The sequence below is a fragment of the Haliotis rubra genome, unplaced genomic scaffold (genome assembly GCF_003918875.1).
Source record: "Haliotis rubra isolate DU_JTF1 unplaced genomic scaffold, ASM391887v1 Scf124, whole genome shotgun sequence".
Classification (NCBI taxonomy): domain Eukaryota; kingdom Metazoa; phylum Mollusca; class Gastropoda; order Lepetellida; family Haliotidae; genus Haliotis; species Haliotis rubra.
The window spans coordinates 1,883,033-1,901,298 of record NW_025765159.1 but is presented as its reverse complement, the minus strand read 5'-3'; the positions used below and the strand labels follow the sequence as shown (position 1 = coordinate 1,901,298).

The 18,266-nt window shown below is 40.1% G+C and overlaps 1 protein-coding gene across 3 annotated transcripts in view; it reads left to right on the top strand.

Moving 5' to 3' along the window:
- LOC124266229 (translation initiation factor eIF-2B subunit epsilon-like) overlaps window positions 1–18,266 on the top strand; it is a 46,354-nt gene that overhangs the window by 23,607 nt on the left and 4,481 nt on the right. The window contains exons 1-13 of one of the 3 annotated variants that reach the window (XR_006895687.1): window positions 2,872–3,092; window positions 4,265–4,389; window positions 5,411–5,596; window positions 6,351–6,525; window positions 7,885–8,040; window positions 8,341–8,426; window positions 10,285–10,410; window positions 11,971–12,071; window positions 12,569–12,714; window positions 13,759–13,861; window positions 15,327–15,539; window positions 17,682–18,012; window positions 18,143–18,233. Coding sequence is in view for 2 of the 3 variants with exons in the window: in XM_046701045.1 (XP_046557001.1) it covers window positions 2,970–3,092; window positions 4,265–4,389; window positions 5,411–5,596; window positions 6,351–6,525; window positions 7,885–8,040; window positions 8,341–8,426; window positions 10,285–10,410; window positions 11,971–12,071; window positions 12,569–12,714; window positions 13,759–13,861; window positions 15,327–15,539; window positions 18,143–18,233 (1,631 nt within the window). In the remaining variant the exon portion in view is untranslated. Of the gene's footprint in view, window positions 1–2,871; window positions 3,093–4,264; window positions 4,390–5,410; window positions 5,597–6,350; window positions 6,526–7,884; window positions 8,041–8,340; window positions 8,427–10,284; window positions 10,411–11,970; window positions 12,072–12,568; window positions 12,715–13,758; window positions 13,862–15,326; window positions 15,540–17,681; window positions 18,013–18,142; window positions 18,234–18,266 lie in introns of those variants that run through there. The other 2 variants (XM_046701045.1, XM_046701046.1) reach the window with 2 other exon arrangements.

The window sequence follows — 18,266 nt, the reverse complement described above, 5'->3', positions numbered from 1 at the left end:
TGTAAGGTATGGTGCCAGATTGCAGCAACACTGGAATGATCTACCATCCACCCTGAGAAACTCAACATAAAAACCCATCAACCTACACTCAATAGCATTTGTGACTCTTTTCAATAAAGCGCCTTAGTGTGTTTTAGTTCCTAAATCAAATAGGGAGCAATACAAATTTTGTATATTATTACTATGCTACACAGTTATAGTATTGATTACATTTTATTAAGCCAATGTGTAAGTAAAGGAATGATGATCACCTTAGCACAAGTCCCCTTGTGGATTGGGCTAAGGGTACAGAAGTATCTCCAAACAGGCTCAATAGAAAGGCAACTTGATATACCATATAGTACATAGTGCTGGTATTGGCATACAAGGATACGATACATCATGATGCTAAAATAAAAGTCACAACGATATATTGACAAGGTATTGTGCACTGAAACTGCGATAAGATACGAATCCCGATATAAGGGTGGCGATACGATACATATCACGATACTAAAATCTTTCATTCTAACACCAACTGAAAAACACCTTAAGATCAAAACAAAACCATTTTAAAGTATTTCGTCAAATTCTGCCAGCGTTTTTCAATGTTCATTCGGAAACGAGATAATTAAGTTTATACACGGACTTTGTGAATGTTAATAACATGCGAGTGCTATGTCTGACACAATTCTTGAGGCAAGAATTTCCGAGAAAACGTGTACTTATGAAGGGAAAATAAGTAAGCAAATATTTTAATCATCAAACAAAGTAAGTCTTTTTTCTTGACAGATATCGTGATTCGTCAATATTCAAAGTTAAACATCGATGTATTGTGGCCCATTTGAAGTATCGTATCGGGATATACGACAATGTAAAACTTTGTATCAACTCACTGTATCGGCGGCCCATGAATCGATGCATCGATGTGTATCGATGAATCTTCACACCACTAATAGTACATAATAATTTTCCAATTTCTGTTACACAAACTTCCAGTTTTCTATGACATCCGACTATCGTTATCTCTTGAGGCCTAATACAGCTAGGTGTGTCCTTGTCATGGAATCTTATCTCCCATTTCATGTGTTACTGTTAGAACATGATAAACATCTTGGGCACAATCAGTGTTTGAAGTCAGTATCTGCTTGCTAACAAGTCAGTTTCCTGTCAGAATGCTATAAGAGTTATGAGCAACTGTAGCTGTATAGCCACTAGTGTTGGGAATTGGTTAAAATCTCACAATTGATGATTGGTTCATTACAACCAATCAATCATCCAAAGTAATTGGTTAGCGTCATATATCAAATTATCATGGTTATGTTTATTAATGCACAAAAATATAGAAAAACCTTAGTAGTTCTTTTCTGGGTTTTTGCAAATTGCACAAAATGCATTTACAAATTTCACTATGACAAGTATGTTAGGAACATAAATTTCCTGGAGTCTTTAACTTTAAGATAAATTCTATCATGACAAGGAACGAGCTTGTAGTGCTTATGAATTGCAACAGACAAAACCAACCTTGTGAAAAATGTTGCTGATGGAAACAGGTGTTCCAAAATTATTTGTGTTTGATTATGAGAAAACATGATCGATTGCTTAGTCGTTTAGTCATTGCGACCAATCTTCGATTATTTCTATTAATCAGACCACCACTAATAGCCACAAGAAATACTTGGTAGGCATTAACACTAACTGTACACAATTAGCAACGCTTAGTCAGTTCCATTATAATTTTACATACAGGTGTGCAGACACAATTCAGGGTTTAATCTGCCTAATCATGTCACTAAGTTAGTGTCCTGAGCACTGGATATTAAGATGAGAACAAATTAAGATTGATGACTCGTTACTTCAGTTTAAATGTACAAATATGCGACTCTCTGAACGACACCAGGTTACGCTATTGTGAGATATACTATTGAGCTGATAATACTATAAAGGGAAATAACTCTAATCTATTCATCATCGTAACTGAAAGCATGTGTACTTGAAAACAAGGTGTTGATAATCATGATAATAGGTCCTCAGTGATATCTGTGGTCTCAATACAGTAGAGATCATATAGTCGGAGAAGAAAGTGAAGTCATTTAAAGAGACATTGCACAGGAAACTGTCTTGGCGGTAGTGGTGAACTGAGGCCTATTCCAATTAGTGCCCTTTGAGGCCAAGTTGGGTCAAATTGCAATGTTTGGTTTAGTGCACAACTTGCAAGGTTATTAGCCAATATCATACCACTGGAGCAAAGCCACAGTGGTGGAATTACAAGAGGAGCAGTTAATGGATAAAAGAGGTTAAAAGTAGACCCTAAAAATAACGGTAAAAGTACCGACGTCCCTTGGACTGAAATTCATTGAGAAGGCTGATTGACAGTGAATGAATAAGAGATCAGTGACGCATGACCAGAATGACATAGCCAACCAGCACAGAGGCATAAGGCTGTGTCAGGAAAACAGCGAACTGTATGCCGTCTTAGATACTTTTGTGTGACAGAATTGGGTGTGGCAACTTTATTTTGTTTGGCCCTGTTCGGGTCTTGTTAGCCCTATCATGAAAAATATTTCTTACTTATTAGACGTTTTTTGGTTTACATTCACAAAATCCTTTAACACAATATGAACATAAGCATGATATCTAAATATACTCACTTCTTCCAGCAGACTTACAAGTCTTGTCGTTTAGGGCCAATCTTTCCTTCGAACCAAAATGTGCCGAAGAAGAACCGGAAATCGATTAGAGTTACCTCCCTTGGGGTTAAGTCTATTTCACAAATAGGGGAAATATTTCTTATAGTGTAACGAAAACATTCGAGATATGTCCAGTGTGTATCAGCATACTAATTTTGTATTTGACAAATTTGTTGTGTTTCATCATAGATTAATCTTTCTACTTATTTTATAGACAATAAAATGCTCAAGAAATAAGTCGCGTGAACGCCTTCAAACCCCAACCCCTCCGTCATAGACTGGTCTACCTGATGAAACAAAATGGCTCCAAAAGGGAAAACAAGTCAACGTGAGGACTTGAAACAAGAAGATATTTTACAAGCTGTTGTAATCGCTGACAGTTTCAATGTTCGGTTTGGACCAGTCACACAGAGACGTCCACGGGTAACTGAAAGGAGGTTTCTACGTACACCACATAATGAACTGACAGACATATTGTTTTCCCAAGTCACACATTCTATCAAATCTGATCGAGATGGCAATCGTTCAATATAATATTTCTGTAGCATAACATCGAAAATGCTGCCTGTTTCATTATAATGCCATTTTCAAACAAATAGCTGACATTGTGCGTCAATTTTACCTGCAACAATTTGTTGGTTTTTATTGTTGTTGTTTGAATTGACTCACTCAATGTGATCATGAATTTAGATTTTGTCAGCATATGGACACAAATAGCCAAAGTTCTACAGATTCAATCTTTACCCTGTTTGTCACATGGGAACTGATGCATTTAGAAATCTTGTAGGGTGTACTAGCACACATTTTTTGGAAAGATTTCCAATGTGTGAAGCCCATTTCTGGTGTTCGTGATGTTGCTGGAATATTTGCGTAAAACCAAATCAGTCCAGTCAGTGGAAAGATTTCCACCCGTAAGCCCCGTTGTTTTTTTATCCTTTAATGCCTATAGAAAGCCAACCGTAACCCAAACCTTAAACCTAACATAATGCTAAATCTAAACCCTAAACCTAAACCCTAACCCTTTGAAATAATCATAATAAACAGATTACATTTCAAGCAGGGGTTACGTGGGGAACTCTTACCCATTTTTGTCATTTACATTTGGTATAGGAAGGATTGAGCTTACACTGGCACCTTGAAATTAGGAAAGACTATCCGGGTAGTCTAATCACTAAATCAGCCTACAGTTTACTATGGGACCATGAGGGCTATCTCTATGACAAATAATTAGTGTTCATTTTTTTTTATCAGCACCTTATTGTTTGCCATAATGTGCATGTGTAAACGATATTTTTATTGCAGTGGTTGGTCGGTTTGTTGTTTAATGCCACAGATTCAAGGCTAGCACTTGTCCGACATCCATTTTCTTTGAAGATGTGGCTGTGTGGGTGGACTGCTGACGTTGTGAGATGGTGATTAAGATCCTTACCATGACTCGAAAGTGTGGGAGATCTCACAAGGGACTCCACCCCAAAACTTACTAGAATCTGTGCTTTACCAAAAAGTGTAGTCCCAAATATAACATAAGATGATTAAATATTCATTAAGTTCAAGGTAAGGTCATTCCATGTGTACACTATTGTTCTATTTACCAGACTCTCCTGCCGCTGGTGAATGTCCCACTGCTGGACTACACACTGGAGTTCCTGTATGCAGCAGGAGTCCAGGAGGTGTTTGTGTTCTGCTGCCATCTGGCTGACCAGATCAGGACACACATCAAGTAGGTCATTTCTAAACTGTCCCTCAAGGAAAAGACCACCTGCATGGTATGCTGGTGATCCCAAATTCTCATCATACAAAACAATGTTAAAGAGATGCAACACCCCAACCCTCTTTGGTGTTATCAGGACCGTGAACAACGTATTTATCTTTCCAAACACCTCAATGTTAATTTTGAACTGTTTGAAGCAAGGGTATCAGATCATATCGGAGTACCAGAGTTAGGCAATTGGCCAATACTAGATTTTCAGATGACATAAAATCTAGCAGGCGACAAGAAAAACAAATTTAGAGTTATGTCCCCTACATCGATTTGCATTCGCAAAACATTGGTAATTTCTGTACATCATATGTTTTGCACTTATTTTTAAATGAAATTTTTGCGGTGGTGTTAATTCACATTTTACATGCTTCTCCACAAAAATCATCACCACCACCCCTAGACATCAATTATGAACATCAATTAAAACATTAATGATTATCGATATGAAAATTGTGACATCAATAATATCATGCATACAATTTGGTGCTAGAGTAAAGTCTCACTCACACAATACACAAAGTTGTATTTTATTCATGGATTGCTTCAAAATTATGTTCAGGATGCTGTTTTGTTAGTAATCCATGCATACTCGTAAATATATCACCACTCACCAAACATTTTTAGGCATTTTTGTCAAAGTTACTACTCCGATATTTATCGATAATCAATAATCTTGATCGATAGCCAGCCATAGTTAAACCCCATTTCAGCTGACCTCAAGACTAACATCCAGTCTCTGAAATGAACACATTTTACAGGAAAATGGTTCCTAAATTAAATAAAATTAAATTAAAAGGAGCCCAATGATGTCTTCATTTTCCTGAATCAGTGGTATTACTGGTAATCTAGACTTGCCACATATTCTATATTTGCATGGGCTGTGTATATTTGATCCAGGTTCTGTATGACAGACTACCTGGCAACATCGGCATCTCATCAAGCCACAAGGTCATCATATACATTGTGTGTTTTATTTCAGAAATTCCAAATGGAATGATAGTTCATCGCCAATGCAGGTCAGCCCGATACTGTCAGATGGATGCATGTCAGTTGGAGATGCTCTGCGAGAGATCGACAGCAAGTCCCTTGTCAGAAGTGACTTCATCCTCGTTTCAGGAGATATCGTCGCCAACATCAACTTGAAGAAAATACTAGAAGAGCACAAGTAAATGTCAATCTAGAATTACAATGTGTATATTAATTTTGTAAGGATTTCACAATCCATAAAATTACTTCCAGTTTGGTTGATCTGTTATATTCAGCTGCTTCTGCATTGATAATATGTCCAAGTGGTTTAAGAAACCAGAAGTCTAGAGTTGCCTCCCTTAGCCAAGCCTGGATCCTAAGTTGTTAATCCCTTTTTCGCTTTGATAAGATTCAGCTCCATGTTTGTAGATGTCAACTAGTGGTTAACTTCTATGGTTACGCTGCTGCATTCTTTGGGGTATTTTTAGCTCACCTGAACCCATTGTTTATCAGTAGTTTGCTTTTACAATAAAAATAATGAAACCTTGGCAAGCCTTTAAGTTGTTATTGGTGAATGGTTGACAGTTCACTTATTATTGTATCTGAATACTGTACATGACAGTAGATAAACCAAATTTTGATTACCAGAAAAAGATTCTGTAGAAAGGAACTTAAGATCATTGCTTTAAAATTCTACTAATACTAGTATATCATGCTTGGTGTTTCTTAACATGTTCAACTTAAAAATTGGTAGATTGCACAGGGGAAAACTTGTGTACACCAGACAGAAAGCTGTTGGATACAGCCATTATGAATATTTTAATTCCACATTACAGATACAGCTTCAGTTCCACAAATTATAGTGATCACTTGAGAATGGTAGGATCTGTGTATTGGTGATGTGTACATAGGCATGTAGTTTCAAGCATTGAAGGTTTGTGTCTTTGTTCCAGGAAACGACGAGAGAAGGACAAGTCAAGTGTGATGACGCTGGTGTGCAAGAAGGCCCCACCGGGACACCGTACACGCTGCAGCGAGGACGAAATCCTTGTTGCAGTGGAGAGTGACACAAACAGGGTTCTGCATTATCAAAAGGCATACCAGCAAAACAAGTTTCATATACCAGTGGTAAGTTGCAGAGATCAATAAACTTATTACAGTGTTGGAAGTTAATAGGTTTTACATTCAGGATGTAATATTCATTTGTTTGTTTGATGAGTGAGTAAGTGAGTTTAGTTTTACGCTGCACTCAGCAATATTCCAGCTATACGGCAGCGGTCTGTAAATAATCGAGTCTGGACCAGACAATCCAGTGATCAACAGCATGAGCATCGATCTGCGCAATTGGGAACCGATGACATGTGTCAACCAAGTCAGTGAGCCTGACCACCCGATCCCGTTAGTCGCCTCTTACGACAAGCATGGGTTACTGAAGGTTCATTCTAACCCGGACCTTCACGGGTTTTGTTTGATGAAGTCTGCTAGTCTGTAAATAAGTATTCATGGCCTAGTGGATAAAGTGTTTGCCTGCTGACACCTTTGTGACGCCCGAGACTGCTTTCGTCATCTAGTAGATAGAGCCTCTGCTCAGGGAACAGAAGGTTGTTGATTAAATGCCTTGACTTTCTCCGTGATCTTTTGATTTGAACATCCACTCCGAGAACAGAAGGTTTTTAATCAATGCCTTGACCGTCTACATGGAGAACAGAAGGCCATAACAGGGATTTACCTTGAGTCCTGTATCTGAGGGTCCCTTGGACTCATACTCTTAATTTTCAGAGGTCCTGGACACTTAAATATTATTATTAATACTGTTATTGTATTGTGTATCATGATCATCACATTGTTACAGTAATTGCAAATGATACCATAACTCAGCAAACTCAGTGATAACTTATTGTTACTTGATTGGAACTTTTACAAAAAGTATTTTGACTTTTTCTGCGTCCCTGTGGTTGTGGTAATAAATTTCGTTGCGTCCATTGTCAATTTTTATTTGTATAGGACTCAGGAATTCACGTCCTGTAAATCTGCCATAATAAAGATGTTAAGGTATAGTATCCTGGTGCTCAGTGTTAAAGGAATAAGACAGGGACTGTCAACCAGGACTCAGTACACTGTGTCTCATCCGGCTCATCAAGATGAGTTCACGTTGCCACACAAATACATGCAGGTACATCATTGATATGTGCGATAACCTAAACCTTTTCAACATGGAGCAGTGGGTAGCCTAGTGCTTAAAGCATTCACTCGTCACACTGAAGACCCAGGTTCTATTCCCAACATTGGTACCATGTGAATCCCATTTCTGGCATCCCCACTGTGATATTGTTTGAAGTTGCTAAAAGCTGCTTAAAACTAAACTCACTCACTCACCCATTCACTGTTCAACAGCATCATCGAGCGACAATTCACCTCACCTGTCTTTTTAAATGCTTTTTTCAGTATTTTCCTGAGTCCCATATTGATTGTTTCTGTTTTTCACAGAGCGTGTTTGTGGAGCACACAGATGTGGACGTGAGGTATGACATGCTAGATTCGCAGGTGTGCATCTGTACGCCCCTCGTACCACAACTCTACACGGACAACTTCGACTACCAATCTCGCGATGACTTTGTCCGTGGAATTCTCATAAGTGAAGAGGTAAGCATTTGACATGGTCGTGGAGAATTTCCCGAAACATATACCTTTGGTCTCTTGTAGTCTAGGCTTGTCCTGGTGCGGTGGGGTAGCCTAATGGTTTAAGCGTTGGCTTGTCACGTCGAAGACCCGGGTTCGAATCCCCACATGGGCACAATGTGTGAAGCCCATTTCTGGTGTTCCCCGCCGTGATATTGCTGGAATATTGCTAAAAGTGGTGTAAACCAGAAACTCACTCACTGGATGTATTCATTATTTATGTAAATTTAAAGTGTTATTCAAGTTCTGTTACCATGGTTACAGATTCTTGGAAACACAATACACTTGGCTGTTGTGAGGGATGAGTATGCTGCCAGAATATCCAACCTGCAGATGTACGATGCAGTAAGGTGAGTTGTTTAATCAGCAAAATTCACTTTCAATATCACTGCACATTCTTTTTCAGAAGAGGTCATCCTTGGGGTACTTATTAGCATTTTTATGTCCATTAAAAATTCCTAGGACAGTTGTAACTATATTTTGAATGATATATTTACAAAACAAAAATCTTGCTTTTGTCTTGTTTGACCACCCCTGCAGGGCTGCACCTGGTCTGCAGGCAAGAGAAGGTAACTCTAACCTTGCTAGTCACTTTCCATGCTGTCGGTATGCAGTGAAGACTTGTGTACCGTCCTTTCAGACTTTTTTCAAGTTGAATTCCTTTCAAGATGAGTGATAAAGAAACAAATACTGTATGTATGGTTCGTCTTTATTCGCTTGGGCAATATGTATTGAACGTGTTTCGGAAAAATGTCATTATCCCCCGCTGCATGTTAAGCGTAAAACGAGGGATATAGTATTAGGCTCCGTCCGTCTGTCTGTTCATATGTACATATGAATTGGAATATCTTAAGGACCATTGACTAGATTCTTTTCATTTTGGTACCTAGGTTCATCACTGTATGCGAAAGGTCCCAGTCTGGTTTGGTGACCTTGACCTTCATATCAAGGTCACAAGGGGACTTAAATGTTTTACCCTTGTCAGCAAGATATCTCAAGAACCGTTCACTGGATTTTCTTCATATTTGACACCAAGCTTCATCAAGGGAAAGTGCAGGGCCCAGTCGATGGGGACTTTCATGTAATTTTCAAGGTCACAGCAACAATTTGAAGATTTCAGTATGTTAAGATTGTCAGCAACATATCTCAAGAACAGTTCACTGGATTTTCTTCATAGACTTTCAAGACTTCTCTTGAATGTTTTTTGATAAGCAATTTCTTTGTTACTATTTTTTGCATATTTCATTCACCATGACATTCATGTCAAAGTGACCCGTGAAGATCCGGGGTAGAATAGGTCTTCAGCAACCCATGTGCTTGCCATAACAAGGCGACTATCTTGTCGTAAGAGGCGACTAACGGGATCGGGTGGTCAGTTTCGCTGACTTGGTTGACAAATGTCATCGGTTCCCAATTGCGCAGATCGATGCTCATGCTGTTGATCACTGGATTGTCTGGTCCAGACTCGATTATTTACAGACCGCCGCCATATAGCTGGAATATTGCTGAGTGCGGCGTAAAACTAAACTCACTCACTCATGTCAAAGTCATAGTGAGTCTTGAAAATATTGGTGTGTTTGAACAGCTACAGAGCAAGATATCAAGAGAGGTTGACTGGTCATGTTTTTGTTGACATTTAACTTCATCTTAAACTACGACCTTCACTTTCATTAAGTTTGATTTGATAATTTACGACGGGGGATTATGTCACCTTAGTGACAACTGCTTGTTCATTAATGTTGTGACTTTTCCGTCACCTCTCTTCTTCAGACTGCGTTTTTTAATGATAAATACACAATTTTCCTCAGTTTCATGTCTACTCCTTACACTTGATCACCTGATAAAAACGAAATTATTGAGCTGAGCTTTAGTGACATCATGGCTGATGGTGGAGATGTTTGGTTTATAGAAGTGTTTTCTTTACGTGTTGAGTTCAACAGCTAGATGAACTAATATAATGTAATGGAGAGAAACATAAATATCGAGTATATTAGATATTTGTTAACATATTTACTCCTTGTAATGTAACATATGTTATATTTGGGATTACACCTTCAGGATTCGAACCCACACACATGCTGAATCCCGGATACATATGGCCACTTTCTGAAATTGCATTGTGTATTTCACTCCTTGTAATGATTACTTCTAAAATGCCTCTCTCAGCAGTGATGTTATTCAACATCGAGCACTTGTCTTGTGTTTCAGCCATGATGTGATGAGTCGGTGGACATATCCCCTGGTGCCCGATGGCTACATGACGTCCCTGGAACGTGACGTCATGTCATATGGAAGACACAACGTGTATCTCAGTAAAGACATCACATTAGCCAGGTATGAGTTGAAACATGGGGGAAAAGGCCTCTAAGAAACTACTGTTGTTTGAATTAAACATTAGCATTTGGCCAAATTAAGAAGTGAAGTTTTGTTGTGAATTTTACATTGAGAAATGCAGTCCCTTAAAATACATAAATGTTGCAAATCTTATTTGATATTCAAGGACAACAAACAACAGCCAATAACTGCTAAACTTACTCAGCTCACAATTGTCAATTTTCACGGCCACTATTTTCTGCCCCAGCCACACTGAAGTACACTATTGACAAACTTTACGGTAACAACTTCTTTTATTGTGTGAGTGTGAGGTTTCTTGTACCATTTTCAAGTAGGAATGTAACATGTAGTGGAGAGGATGTATATATACTGAATGTAACATTAAGTGCAGAGGATGTATATATACTGAATGTAACATGAAGTGGAGAGGATGTATATATATTGAATGTAACATGAAGTGGAAAGGATGTATATATATTGAATGTAACAAAGAAAGACATAACACACTACCTCTGTTACAGAGTTGCCTCCCTTACCTTCTATGGCTTCGGGGTCCCATCCCTTGAAGTGATTGTAGCACTAAGATGATTGTACCTCCCATACAGTAAATTCATTAGGCTTATGACAGTCATACAGTGTTGTTAAAAAAGGGGTCTGGTCCTTGTACCATAGCCCAGATTGCTTATTTTACTTCATTTCATTTCATTTCTAGTCTAGTGTAGTCTAAGTTAGTTAGTTTTAATTATCTATTATTATTATTTTATTTTTTTTATTATTGTCCGCTGCCGCAACGCGGAATGGGGGACTATGTATTCAGCGGCGTACGTCCGTACGTCCCGATTCTTGTTAACGCAATATCTGATGAACTGTTGTACCCAATGTCTTCAAATTTGGTGACAGTCTACATTGGGAGATTATGCAGAAATCAGTTGATTTTGGTGACCTTGACAATATTTTCAAGCTCACCACGACACTTTGACCACTTTTCAAATTCTCGTTAACACGATATCTCATAAAATGTTGTACCCAATGTCTTCAAATTTGGTGACAGCCTACATTCGGGGATTACGCAGACACCAGTTGATTTGGGTGACCATGACCTTATTTTCAAGGTCACCACGACACTTTGACCACTTTTCAAACGCTTGTTAGTGTGATATCTCATGAACTGTTGTACTCAATGTCTTCAAATTTGGTGACAGCCTACATTGGGGGATTACGCAGACACCAGTTGATTTGGGTGACCTTGACCTTATTTTCAAGCTCACCACAGCACTTTGACCACTTTTCAAACTCTTGTTAACGCGATATCTCATGAAATGTTGTACCCAATGTCTTCAAATTTGGTGACAACCTTCATTGTTGGATTACGCAGACACCAGTTGATTTGGGTGACCTTGACCTTATCTTAAAGGTCACCTTGTTGTTTATTTATTTTTATTGATGTACATCTTGACTGTTATCGTTTTCTTCATTATTGTCTCAAAGCAAGCATGGTAAGTTGTTTTATTGATGTCTTTGTGCTTGCTGTGAAGTAATTCCATGGCGCTGTCATTACAGAGGTTGTGTCCTGGCCGAGAATGTTGTGATCGGAAGCGGAACGTCAGTTGGGAATAACACACACATAAGCAACTCGGTTATAGGGAAAAACTGTCAGATAGGTTGGTGACCTTGTCATTCAGGATGCCCTTGCACCAATAAATGTAACAGTACAGTTATTGTATACAGTATGTGATAAATTTTGAACTAAGATGATCATAGTGCAATGATCAGTTGATGTTTGTATGTTGTCCACGTTTGATCACTGACTCCGATATAGTCACATGTGTCAGCAACCCCAAACCGGAAAGAGTCTTCCCAATGCTAGTAAGTTGTGGTATATTTAAATCAGCATGTACTTATATGGTTTAGTTTAATTAAACTACAAAACTTATTGATGAATAAGACATGATAGCCACTCAAGCTGAATATATTTTGATAAAATTTCTGAAGTGACTAACACCGGACTTGTACTTTGGAAGTGATGTACTGGTAACTGTCTGTGTGTTTTAACGATTAGGTGCAGTATGACTGATCTTGACCTGGCATAGTATTCACTCATATTGTGGGGTGTAATGTCACCGACTTGAAGACTAATGTATTGTTGACTGTTTGACAGGTGAGAATGTGAAGATAGTGGGTAGTTACCTGTGGGATGGTGTGGTGGTGGAAGACAACTGTGTCATCGAGACGGCTCTCCTCTGTAGCGACGTCAAGGTCCACAAAGAAGTCATCATTCCTCCAGGGGCGGTCCTAGCGTGGGAGGTGAGTGGCATCCAGGGATGGTCTTTGATTGAGATGGGCAGTCACCATCAAGTCAGGGGTGGTCCAAGGGTCTGAGGGCAGGGCAGACACCATCAAGTCAGGGGTGGTCCTGTGGTCTGAGGGGCAGGGCAGACACACCATCTGTGGTCCGTGGTCCCAGGGTTTGAGGGGTAGGGCAGTCACCATCAAGTCAAGGGTGGTCCAAGGGTCTGAGGGGTAGGGCAGTCACCATCAAGTCAGGGGTGGTCCTGTGGTCTGAGGGGCAGGGCAGACACCATCAGGTCAGGGGTGGTCCTGTGGTTTGAGGGGCAGGGCAGACACCATCAAGTCAGGGGTGGTCCTGTGGTCCTAAGGGCAGGGCAGACACCATCAGGTCAGGGGTGGTCCTGTGGTTTGAGGGGCAGGGCAGACACCATCAGGTCAGGGGTGGTCCTGTGGTCTGAGGGGCAGGGCAGTCACCATCAAGTCAGGGGTGGTCCTGTGGTCTGAGGGGCAGGGCAGACACCATCAAGTCCAGTGGTCTGAGGGGCAGGGGGTGGTCTGTGGGACAGGGCAGACACCAGGGTCAGGGGGTGGTCGGTGGTTGAGGGGCAGGGCAGACACCATCAGGTCAGGGGTGGTCCTGTGGTCTGAGGAGCAGGGCAGACACCATCAGGTCAGGGGTGGTCCTGTGGTCTGAGGGCAGGGCAGGCAGACACCATCAGGGGGTGTGGATTGAGGGGTGGTCCTGTGGTCTGGGGGTCTGAGGGGCAGGGCACACCATCAAGTCAGGGGTGGTCCTGTGGTCTGAGGGGCAGGGCAGTCACCATCCGGTCAGTGGTATTTCAAACCATGGGTGGAGCAGGGCAGTGACGTCACCATACAATCAAACAGGGGTGGTTGAAGCAAGCAGTGTCAGGGCAGTCACACATTATATTATGGTGTGGGAAGGGCTACAGGAAAAAAACATCCCAAAAGATCAAACTATGGGTGTGTGTTATATTTTACGCTGGCACATGGTCTGTTGGTTGGTTCCCTGTACTTGTACCATTGTTTGCCCTGTAGGTGAAAGTTGGACCTTCCCTGACTCTACCAGCTGGTTGTCAGCTGATCAGTAAGCCGCAGGTGGATGAATTTGCTGATGAAGACGAGACTCCCCCAGAACCTGGTAATCATACAATTGTTTCTTCCAGAATTATTTTTCAAAATAAATAAATATAAACAGCCAAGTGATAATGTTTCTGTGGAAGTGCTTGTTGTTTGTTTCAATACTCGGAATATTATGGTGGAGGGCATGAGAAAGGGGCTGAGGAACCACAAGCCTTTAACATGACAAGCAAACCATAAGCGTATCAGAGAATGTGTGGATCGGCACCCACCCTTTGTCCAGAAGATTTGTTAAATGACCCACTCTCTCTCTCTCTGTCTCTCTCTCTCTCTCTCTCTCTCTCTCTCTCTCTCTCTCTCTCTCTCTCTCTCTCTCTCTCTCTCTCTCTCTCTCTCTCTCTCCTCTCCCTCTCCCTCTCCCTCTCCCTCTTTCCCTCCCTCTCAAGAAGCTGTATCCACCCCCTGCAAATGCTCTACCCAATTAGCTACTCCACCGTCCATCTACTGTAAAGACTAAGAGAAAGACAACACATACATACCACTCTCAATTATCTCCCTTCTCCATTACACTTATCATTGCTCAGCCATCTATAAAATATGATAAAGTTGACTCCAGGTGTTAAAAAGTCATGTGCTGCTTGATAGTGATACTGCAGACAGTCAGATATATAAGTCCAAGTTCTGATTGATGATGCTAGTCCCTTACCCCAAGAAGTGGCGTTTAACACCTGTGCACAAATGAGCTGTCAGAATGTTGGCAGACCCCATAGAGTTTAATATGTCCAGAGGTAAATTGGAACTTTCTTTGGAAAATATTGCTCAATAAAAGAGGTATTCCACATGAAGATTCTGGGTTTAAGTAGCAGAGGCCCAGATAAGCTGCGTATCCGGGTAAAATACGCATAGAAAGTTTCCAAATTACGCATTGAAAAATAATTGTTGCTTATCAATTACGCATTTAAAATGTTAGATACACAAAAAGTTTAAAACTAATGGGTGCGGAATATATTTATACAAATTGCTTGCGTAATGAAAAAGACATCAATTGTTATCAAGTTGTACTGTTAGTGTTATATTTTAGTTGGTTTTGATTAGGTATGACATAAGGCAGATCATACCTGCTTAGTAAACTTACTCAGTCACATAATACTTAGGTGAGTAAAATGACTGAAATATGCACATATTTGAAAGCAGTGGGTAACGGAAAATGAAATACCCACTCAACATTCATAATACCCACTCCAAAAAGATACAGTGGGTACAGTACCCACATGAGCTAAATCTTATCTGGAGCTCTGAAGTAGAATAGAACCTTTGCTGGTTGTAAAATTTTGAAATCATGAGCATCAATCTGGTTGTAAGAGGAAACTATGGAAAAGATGATGATATGCTCATGATAGCAATCAGTGGATATGGATCAGATTTGAACATTTATATTCTGTCATCATATTGCTGGAATATTGCTCAGTGTGGCCCTGAACAACAAACAAACAAAATATGTAATTGTAATTATTGCTTTTACCTAGATGTGACACCAGAGTTCGGCAGTCAGAGCAAAGCGTTTGTGTACCGAGCAAGCTGTGAATCGGATGACGAGGATGAGGATTTGGTCCAGGACATGTGGGGACTGACCATCCAGTCGGAGGAGGAGGACGATGACATCAGCAGCATCGACAGCGACGCCACGGACCAGGATGACATTTCTCCATCAGGCAGCCCTATACCGGACGACGCTGGAAGTGAGTCGAATCTCTTATTTGGGTTATCTGCTGAACAGTGCTACTAGACTTGCGGGTCAAGAAGGCATCCTGTGATGTGTATACATGGTTGGGCGTGTAATATATAGATGTGTGTGATGTGTACGATGTTTGTGTGTTCATCGTTGTCTGTGAATTGGATGTGATGTCTGTGCATGGATGTGTGTGATGTGTGTACATGTTTGTGTGTGAATTAAGTGAGATGTGTGTCCATGGTTGTGTGAGAATTGGGTGTGGTGTGTGTGCATGGTTGTGTGTGAATTAAGTGTGATGTTTGTGTGATATACTGAGAGAAACAAATAAAGGATCGCAGGAAAATGCAAGCGTTCCTTTATTATTTTCCAGTTTTCATCACCAGCTTTGAATAGCGCTGTGGTGATGAAAACTGGAAAACAATAAAGGAACGCTTGCGTTTTCCTCTGATCCTTTATTTGTTTCTGTCAGTATATGCATGTGATGTACAATGTGGGTTTGATGGGTTTATGTATATGGGTCACATGTTTGTATGGTGTGTCTTATATGTATGTGATGTGTATAGAGCGAGATTTGAATGTGTTTTCTCATGTGACAGGGGTATTCTGAACTACAGGGTTGAATGATTCAGTCAAAATGAGCGTTCAAAATAAAACCATCATGAGGACTGACTAAACTCTTCACCACCTCATTTTAAGAAATAGTCCGCTTATTGTGACAAGCAAATCCATACATTTTCTGATAGTGATGTGGACCCATACTACTTGAAGTAGGCCCAACACAAAATCTACTTGCCACTGGCCAACAGGCAGCGTTCACACTGGTCATCATCACTATCTTGCACTTCAATGGTCTACATTTGATACAGAAGATACTCTCCACAGCCCATGAGAAGCACTGCAGTAAAGACTTAGCAGTCTAAGAGGCATTCCACAATTGTTAATCACCTAGCTTTCAAGTGTGTTTGGATATTTTTAAAATGAAAGTCTGGAATGGAAGGTGTCAGTTTGAAACTACTGCAGGGGCATACATCATGAGTGAGTGAGAGAAGTCAACCAATATCTTGTCAACATGAACAAAGGATGTCATCTAAGGGAAGGCTCCACACCCTGCTACATAAGCTTTGAGAATTGTCCTAGGCCAAAGTTTCACCAGGGAAGGTTTGGCCAGGGGGAAAGTTTGGCCTGTTACACCGGGCCTTCAGCTTGATGAGTGAACGCTTTAACCACTAGGCTACCCCACTGCCCCCATTGAGGATGAGACTGGCATATAGTTGTGGCATGGTTCGTTCTCTGTCATGATCACTGGAAAATCGGTTATTTCTTTCTTGCGGCTTTGCCATCAGTTTTTATAAGAAAAGAACCAGGTTTCATTGTTACAACGGTTGCTATTAACATTTAAATTAGGATGTTTCAGGAAATAGATGATATATCTTCTGCTTCAGTTACTTAGTTGTTTTTAAGTTTTTCTGAAAGGTCATGTCTTATTTGCTTAGTGGGAATGAAATATTGTGTAATTAGCCATGTAATGTTATAGTGGGTTATGACTTCTTTGAAAGGACAGGGGTGGCAGGGTATGGCAGGGGGCACATGACTGCGATTGTGATATTATCGTCAGTATGTTTGGCTGGATAATTTGGCATTCTCCATTATCATATGATAGATGATATTATTTTTAGTAAATGATAGATCTACCTATTGTGTGTCATTTATTAGGAACTGATTTCAGAAAATTTTCACTTTATTGAACCTATTTTTTCATACATTCATAAACACAAATTATATTGAATGTTGAACAACAATAGTAACTTTACTGACTTCTTATTTAAGTATAAATGCAAAAATTGTAGATAACAGAAACAAAATCTGTGACAACGTTTATCATAATGATACAACGCAAGCCCCGCCCACTTTATCAGTTAATAAGGAAAAATGAACACAAAAAGAATTGCGAATTGCAAAAAGAATTAGGGAATCAAATGCCTTTAAGTTACTTGCAATAAATAATATTTTTGCACATATTGGAGGGACATTTGTCAACGGGATCTTGGTGGGCTCGTTTGACATACCTAACTTATATCCTGGAGTTTGAACATATTCCATTGTTGCGGGAACCGCTAGTCCGTCACGTTTTCTGGTGTTCTGTTTCAAGCCTTGATGCATGGCGCCGCCACGGTTTGCTTCTTCTGGCTGATGTTCCTCCTTCGTCACCTCCCTCTCCTCATGTTCCTCGGGGTCATTCTCAGCTTCATTTCGGTCGCCATGGAAACAGTCATTCTCCAGAACAATTCTTGGAATGTTTTCGGTTATCTTTAGTGTGATGTCATCAGAGACGGTTTGTGTGCACAGTGTTTTGAAGTGAATGAACTTGAGGATGTCTTGAAGTGTGTTGCGTGAAGATTGGTACAGAAGATGGTCATAATGTGGTTACCATGGTTACAAATGTTTTGAGAGATGACTGTTGCCATGACAGCAGTAACAGGGTAAGATGCGACTTCCTTTTGTATTTTGGTTCTTGGTTAATTTGCATTAAACAACAAACAAACAAATAATTGCTCGTGTTTGTTAGTGTGATCATTCATTCAAGGTGTATGTTCTGTGTGAATGTTTCAGATTTCTACTCCGAAGTGATCGACACTCTGATACGAGCCAAGGAAGATAACATCATCACAGACAACATTATCCTGGAGATAAATTCACTAAAGTAAGCAATCTGAATGTCTTCTTATAGGTTGTA